Genomic DNA, 7500 nt, shown 5'->3' with positions numbered 1-7500 from the left:
TTTAGAGCAAGAATTCTTTTCAATTCACTGTAGGGTATGGAGGCTTGGTAGGCTAATTTGCACTTCGACAAAAGAATTTTAAATTGACCGCCATTTATGAATAAGGTCTATGCTGATGGCAAAAAGAGATTATGTAACAGCAGCTGTGTGCTTAGTTACAAAGCGTCTGAATGAAAGCGAGGCTGGAGCCCGGGCTGGAGTTGCCAAGTCTTGATACAATCCCCATTTCGTGTTTGTAAGTGAAGACTGGTTAGCATCAACATAGCATGACTAAAAGCAATGTGATTTATATCATAACAAGGTGAACTCCATAATCTATGCAATTCATTGCCCAGGTTACTGGTTCCTCGTTTGTAAAATGGCCTGTTGGAAGCCTAATCAAGTAATTTTCTGGTATTACTTCGGTGTAAGAAGCTAACAAGTTTTTATAATTTGCTTAGCTATTGTTTGTTTGTATCTTTGAATTTCAGAGAGGGTTACACGAACCACGAGTCAATTTTTCATTTCAGCCTTCCTAATAACGACAGAAATATGAAGGTTAGGTAAAGGGGATATTAATTGCAATCACAACAGATCCGTTCAATCAAATAAGCCCATGATAACACAGAGCATAAACGTGTGACCAGGCGCTAAGGGCGGGAAACGCGCTAACAAGTCACAGTCTCTCATTGGATGAAAATATAGCGCGATTTTTTGAACCAATCACCAAGCGTAGTAGGACTGCACAACGTAACGAAAGCAATCACAAAAGCGATCACGATATCATTTTCGACACCGGTTTCGACACTATCAACCTTAACTCCACTCTGTTTGTATCCTGAAAGGTCACCATTCAAATTTCTCTCTTTTCGACATATAGGGCGCTCTTTTCGATTATCAGAGTATATCTACAGACCCTACGAGAACACAACCGGTATATGCTATCCAAAGGGTTTCCAGTGGAGAAGAGATACAACTGTGTCCATGATCGTCACAGGTAACTCTAGAGTCATTATTATTATTTCCTCAACGTAAGCGAGTTCAAACAGTTGTCGTTTTCGAGATTGAGCCGAAACAAGTTTCTTATATTTGACGGGATGAAAAACGCCATTGAAATTATCAGCTAAGTTTTCATCTTTTGTGCTTTCGATAGTTAAGAACTATGGACCGTGGATAAAGTTCTTGATCAGCCAGTTAGCTTTGGTAAGTTGGATTCCTTGTGGTCAATTCTATGCATAAGTTAAATGAGAATTCCACTAACCTTTGGTTTACTTAACACTATTAGCATATACCACACAAGTGAATAGTGTTATCTGCGCATTCTGATTGGCTAGCTTGGAAGTGAATAGCAGTTATTAGAGCAGTTTTCAAATGACTGTCGAAAGTATCACGCGATTGCACTTGCTACGATTAGTGATTGGTTAAAATCTCCCGCCAGTTTATCAACCAATGAGAAGGAAAACCAAAACCAATCACGACTTGCACACGCGACGTTTTCCCGCGCTTTAAGCAAGTTTCACGGATTTGCTACAAATTTGGATTGGTTCATTGCGCTGTTTGCAACTGCTGTGATTGGTCGAAGTAATTAGTTTGTTATTTGTTTTACGACACTCAATTTAAAACCGCTCTATTCTGAGCAAACGGGAGAAAAACAAAATGGCTTCCCGTTTTTCTTCGGTTACCGAGGAGCAAATTTTTTCGATAAACGAGGCTGATTATTCAACTTGTGTGGTGCATACTGAAACAAACATTCACCTCAGTGTCGGTGGAAGTGGTGGATATTTATTCCCACTTCGGTGAATAATTGTGAATTATTATTACAGTGGTTTCTTTTCAATGCAACGTATCTTGTATAAACTATAATTGCTTTATCCATAAAGGTTATAATCGTTCTTTCAGATTTATAAGCGAGGCTATGATCGCAATTTTTTCCTGGTGATTGTGGATTTCAACAGTACTGACGTGGATATTTTCAAACTCAGGGAAAAGAGTGGCATAAAAGATAGGTGTGTTCAATGAGTGTCCAGAGTACCTTCAAAGGAAATTAAAAAGCAACACCACTTGTGACTTGCTCGTTTCCCGCAATAAGCGTCTTCTGTTTCCCTTAGTATCAGCGTCTGTAATCATCTTTTTCCAGTTATTATTTGAATTTTTGGACTCAACCATCTCACTGTCACATGTCTCAATCATAACCTAAAAAATGGCATGGAATAGCAGTGATTGTCGTCGCATTTAGACTCGACCGAACAACCGAAATGCATACAGTGTTTTTGCAAGGTCATAATCAAAGCTATGAAGCAGTTTTCAATTCAGTATCGCCAGCCCCAAATCAAAGGAAGAACTCTGACCAATTGCATTAGCAAACAGTGGAATGAGATTTGTCAAAAGAGCGAGAAACCTGAAAGCGTAAAACCATGATGGTCTTGACTGCTACTCATTGGTTCAAAATATTTAGCGCGAGATTTTCAAGTCGATCCCTAAGCGTTGCAAAAAAAGCCTTGTATTTCTATTTAAAAAAAAGTTTGCGAAAGTGCATTTTAGTGTTGAACTTCATGAAAGGCGTATCCAAATTAACGTAAATAGGGGCCTTCTTGTTTAGCTGATAAAGGCTAGATTTGTAAACTGTTATCTGTAAAATTTCAAGTAAGAGTTTCTATTGATGAGATGGATTAACTGACTCTTAATAGGTGAAGAATACATAAATAAGTCTCGCTAATGGCTGAGATTTAGCCGAAGTACAAAAGACCCACACCATATCACCAGGAATATTGTTCTCTAGTAATCACTGTAACCTGAAGTTCGTTTGAATACTTGCCATCACTTAACGATAACTTTGTTATTTGTATTCGCAGAATTGCTATAATACAAAAATTTACTGAGTTTCACAAGACCAAGGCTCTAAACGAAGCAGTGGCTAGCGTAAAGGTTTGTTTAAAAGCCTATTTTATATTCATGTTTTGATATATATATTTTTTTTTCTTAATTTCTTTTATTTTTTTTTTTTTTTGATGAAAAGAAAACTCTGGCTGTACTTCAGGAAAAATTGTCGTTATTTTAACCCTGGAATATTAAAATCTAAAGACTATCCTGCTGACAAACATGACCGGCACAACTTGATTACTAAAGATGAATATATAACAAGCTGCTTGGTGATGTTTTGCATGGGTAATGTATTTTTCATATTTATCCGTCCAGGATCCCGACAGCATTATATTTACTGCCGATTTACACATCAGTTTTCCACCAAACATATTTGATGAAATACGGAAGGTAAGTGCATGCACCCCCTAACTTGAAATTTAAAATCAAATTCAGTTTGACATCTTCTTACACGAATTGTTATTTATCCGCCGACCAAATGAAAATTCTAAGTGATTCTTTGGAGGTTTCCCCAAGCAGCAAATGTTTTTTTGCAATTTTATCCACAGAAAGAATCTATAGAATACAATGTTGTAACTCACGATCTCTCATTTTCCACGATACAGCACACAATCCAGGGCCGTAGTTTTTATTCGCCTGCCGTCTTAAAGCTGAAATGCGGTTACTCTATAACACACCAACAAGGTAATGAATTATTATACCTGTAGGCTAACTTATTTCGTCACTGAGGTAGCTTCAAAGCTTTCTCTAAGCTTTTCCAAGTCTCTCCTCAATTTACACAGAAAAGTAGGGACTTAATGCCACGAAGAAGTCACTCGACGTGAGTGATAACAAGAGTGAATTAGATAAGAGTGTTGTTATGGCATGGGTGGACTTCCCAGCACAATCGCAAATGAGTCTATTTTTAGAATACCCGTTTCCGCGAAAATCAGTTGTCATGTCCCTGAAAAAAAAGCATGACAGAAGCAGTCACGCGTAGGCATTTATAGATTATGCTAGTAAAAGTGGCTTATTATGCTAGTAGCATTGCTTTTTTTTTTGGCCAAATTATGCTAACACTATGCTCTTTTTTCCAAATTATGCCACCGTTTTTTTTAAATTATGCTCTTTGAAAAAATGCAAGTTAGTCCAAAATATATATTTTTTAACCAGAAGCCGTTCGTCTACAGGAAAGAAACGCAACAAATCCACAATTAATTTCAAATAAACATGTGGTTCAGGTTAAAATGCACACTAGTACTAGATAAATGTGACTTCCGGTTTCGGTGCACCTCAGACCTGGGCTCAGTGCTTCACAGTGAACTACAAATGCTACTAGTTTAACTAAAACTTTAAATATCGATTAAGGTCATCAAGTGCTTGGGACTAGAGACAAAAAATTATCAAATAATAGCATCAAAAATGATCTGATAATTATCAAAATGCGCAAATTATGCTAGCATTGCTACTTGGCAGAAATTATGCCAGTTTGCTCGAATTATGCCAAAAATTATGCTAGCATAATCTATAAATGCCTAGCCACGCGTGACATGGCTCGGAGGAAATATCCTAGTGCTCCTTTGCAGGACTGAGTCGAATCTACTACCTTCCTATTGCAAGTTTGATGTTATAACCTATTGTTATTTGCGTTCAACCTCGTTCCCAGGAACTCTCCCTTGGCTTCCCAGCCTTGGGAACGAGGTTGCTTTTCGTTTTGCCAAGCCTGCGTAGCTGGCGGTATTGTTGGCACGAGAAGCATAAGCCGCGCGGAGAATGGATACGGGCGCTGTGCCCCTCCCCATTCTCCTCGCGGCTTTGCTGCTGGTTAAACAAGGCTACGTTTTGTCACACAAGATAATTTTTCAGTTATCTTGCTCAACCTGAATGACAACTGGTACACAGGACGTGTTGGAGAAAATCGAGAAATTACAACAATGATGCAAGCAGATCTCGTCGAAGTCTTCGTTTCGTAAGGTCGCTAGTTTCACCGTGAACGCCCCCAAAACTGCAATAAGCAACACTTTCAGTATAGTGTCAACCTACATGGTTATATTTATGGATAATTGACCAAGCGTGGGGTCAAGATGGGTGGATATTGGTCTCGTTCTGTTTTTGCGTGTTTATGGATCGAGACGAAGTCGAGGTTCATAAACACGCAAAAAAAGAACGAGGCCTATTTCCAGCCATCGTGACCGAACAAGCTTGGTCAATAAAGGATTCATTATATGGGATAAAAAACCAAAAATGATCTTTGATCTTGCGGGACCAAGCGAGAAATCCCGAGCGGGCAAGATAGCTCCATACTCCACTCACTCGTTCGTTTTCTGATACTACTCAAGTCGTGAAGAAAAATCGTACGCGCGCATTTTCCATGAAGTAATCTCTATTTATTATATAACTAGCTCCGTAAGCGGATAAGATGAACCAAATTGCGCGCTGTGACTGACTACCCGAGCGGGCAAGATGGACCATGGAGCTATCTTGCCCGCTCGGGATTTCTCGCTTGGTCCCGCAAAATCTAAGATCATTTTTGGTTTTTTATCCCATATAATAAATCCTTTATTGACCAAGCTTGTTCGGTCACGATGGCTGGAAATAAGCTTCGTTCTTTTTTTGCGTCTTTATGGACCGAGACGAAATATAAACACGCAAAAATCCAGCCATCTTGACCTCACGCTTGGTCAATAACCCATATAATTTACCCTGACAACATGACCCTGAGCAGTCTATACAGCCCTGTCAACCCATGGCTAGGGAGGGACGGGAGGGGATCATGTCACACCTTCTCACTATAAATCAGAAAAGAAATGTCAGCCCTAAAAGTATATCTGTTGCCGCTTAAATCCGTTCTCAGCTTAATTGAATCCACTTTTACTCAGGTTAAATTGGTGATCCTCATTTCATCGTTTATATAACTAGTTGCGCTTATCCCCTTTTCAAGAAAAATCTTTATTTTCGTTTTGAATTCCTTTTAATATCCATTTACTTGGTTCTGAAGTTACTAGTTAAATCTTCAAAACCCTCACCCCTTCACTCCAAATCCTTTTCTAACTTTTCACTATTTTCTTAGTTTACAATGGTTTCCGCAAGATTTGCAACAGGTAGCCAATCGGAGAAAATTGACAGAGTTCGCGTGACGAATTTCCGTGCATTCAACCAATCGTGTAAACAAAGCCATGTCGCGCTGACATAAGCTCGCTGCATCCCCGCAAGAGATTTACTGTTTCTTTCATTTAAATCGAAAAATATCATGCTTTAACGTAACAGTTTGTTTTGAAAAAACCAAACGTCATCGCACTTCTTCTTTCATACAGCCTCTTGGGAAATGATGGGCTATGGGTTATTTGGTGGATACAAGACTGACTGGGACCGATTTGGAGGAATGGACGCGGAGAAGTTCACAACGCGATGGGGTGGTGAGGACTGGGATCTAATGGATAGGTAAATATTTGCAGGATGAAAATCTTGCTCAATGGGCCTTTTTCGATGTATTAAAATTCAGTTTGAAAGATTTGTTCTGAGGAGAAAGACAAAGGACAGTTGATGATATGCAAGTATTTTTCACATTCATTTTAGGGCTGTTGTTCGCCCCTCCTGGGCCCGGTTTTTTGAAAACCGATTAACCTAATCCAGGATGATCGTAAACTTTTGTTTCATGTTTTCAACTTTTTAGTAAAACTTTCTTTTGCTTATTTTCGTTTTTCAAGATTTACTTCCTCTAATTTTAAGTTTTGCCGAATATCAGCGTTGAACAGCATTTGGGAGTACAGAAATGAACTGCTTGGTTAATTTTTAATTAGGAAATATCCTGCAAAGGTAGGTCAAGACAACGTGAAGATAGGCGTTGTTGCAATATTTCGGCTGGCCAACACCAGCCTTCTTCAGGTTTATTGAATGGATAAATGCTAGTAACAAGATCTTTACATTTACCGGAAATGACATAAAAAGGGAAATGCATAAAAAAGAGGAGAGAGAATAATACATGATAACAAGATGAAAAAAACAAAAGAAAATTAAAAGGTAGCTAAACTAAATTACATTTCATCTCTTCTGTTAAGGCCTGCAGGCTCCAGTGTTTTTCCTCTGTGTATGAGGAATGCCTCACGAGCCTTACTGATGGAGTCACGACTAGTGTGCAGTTGTTCGAGCGGTATAAGGATCATGTGATCCTCCGCGTGACCACTGGTCAGGAAGTGTCGTGAAACCGCAGTGGGGGTATAACTACAAAAGGGGTTTATAATAGGTCGCCTATGTTCATTAAAGCGGTCTTTAAGACAACGTTTGGTCTCTCCGATGTACTGAAGATTACATTTAGTGCACTGAATCATGTAAATTACATTAGGGGTTTCACAAGTAATACGTGATTTGATTTTAAGGGTTTGTCCAGTACTATAAAAAGTATATTGATTACGGCCATCCTCAATAAAAGGACAGGCGGTGCAACTAGTTTTATTGCACCGAAACGAGCCGGATGGAGACCCAGATTGGTCGGTGTTAGTAGGTTCCGGCAATTTAGTTACTAGCATTTATCCATTCAATAAACCTGAAGAAGGCTGGTGTTGGCCAGCCGAAATATTGCAACAACGCCTATCTTCACGTTGTCTTGACCAACCTTTGCAGGACATTTTCTATTTTAAAGTTTTTTTAGGTGTGGTCACGATC

At 39.0% G+C, this 7500-nt stretch overlaps 1 protein-coding gene across 2 annotated transcripts in view; it reads left to right on the top strand.

Moving 5' to 3' along the window:
- The window catches only part of LOC138040447 (N-acetyl-beta-glucosaminyl-glycoprotein 4-beta-N-acetylgalactosaminyltransferase 1-like), a 37419-nt gene that overhangs the window by 28613 nt on the left and 1306 nt on the right, over window positions 1-7500 (top strand). The window contains exons 16-22 of one of the 2 annotated variants that reach the window (XM_068886174.1): window positions 860-976; window positions 1133-1182; window positions 1879-1985; window positions 2832-2904; window positions 3175-3249; window positions 3408-3543; window positions 6153-6279. In XM_068886174.1, the coding sequence (XP_068742275.1) occupies window positions 860-976; window positions 1133-1182; window positions 1879-1985; window positions 2832-2904; window positions 3175-3249; window positions 3408-3543; window positions 6153-6279 (685 nt within the window). The remainder of the gene's footprint in view (window positions 1-859; window positions 977-1132; window positions 1183-1878; window positions 1986-2831; window positions 2905-3174; window positions 3250-3407; window positions 3544-6152; window positions 6280-7500) is intronic. The other variant, XM_068886179.1, reaches the window with a different exon arrangement.

Source organism: Montipora capricornis, chromosome 1 (genome assembly GCF_036669925.1).
Source record: "Montipora capricornis isolate CH-2021 chromosome 1, ASM3666992v2, whole genome shotgun sequence".
NCBI lineage: Eukaryota > Metazoa > Cnidaria > Anthozoa > Scleractinia > Acroporidae > Montipora > Montipora capricornis.
Note: the sequence above shows the minus strand (reverse complement) of the source record. Positions and strands in the feature narration are given on the sequence as shown.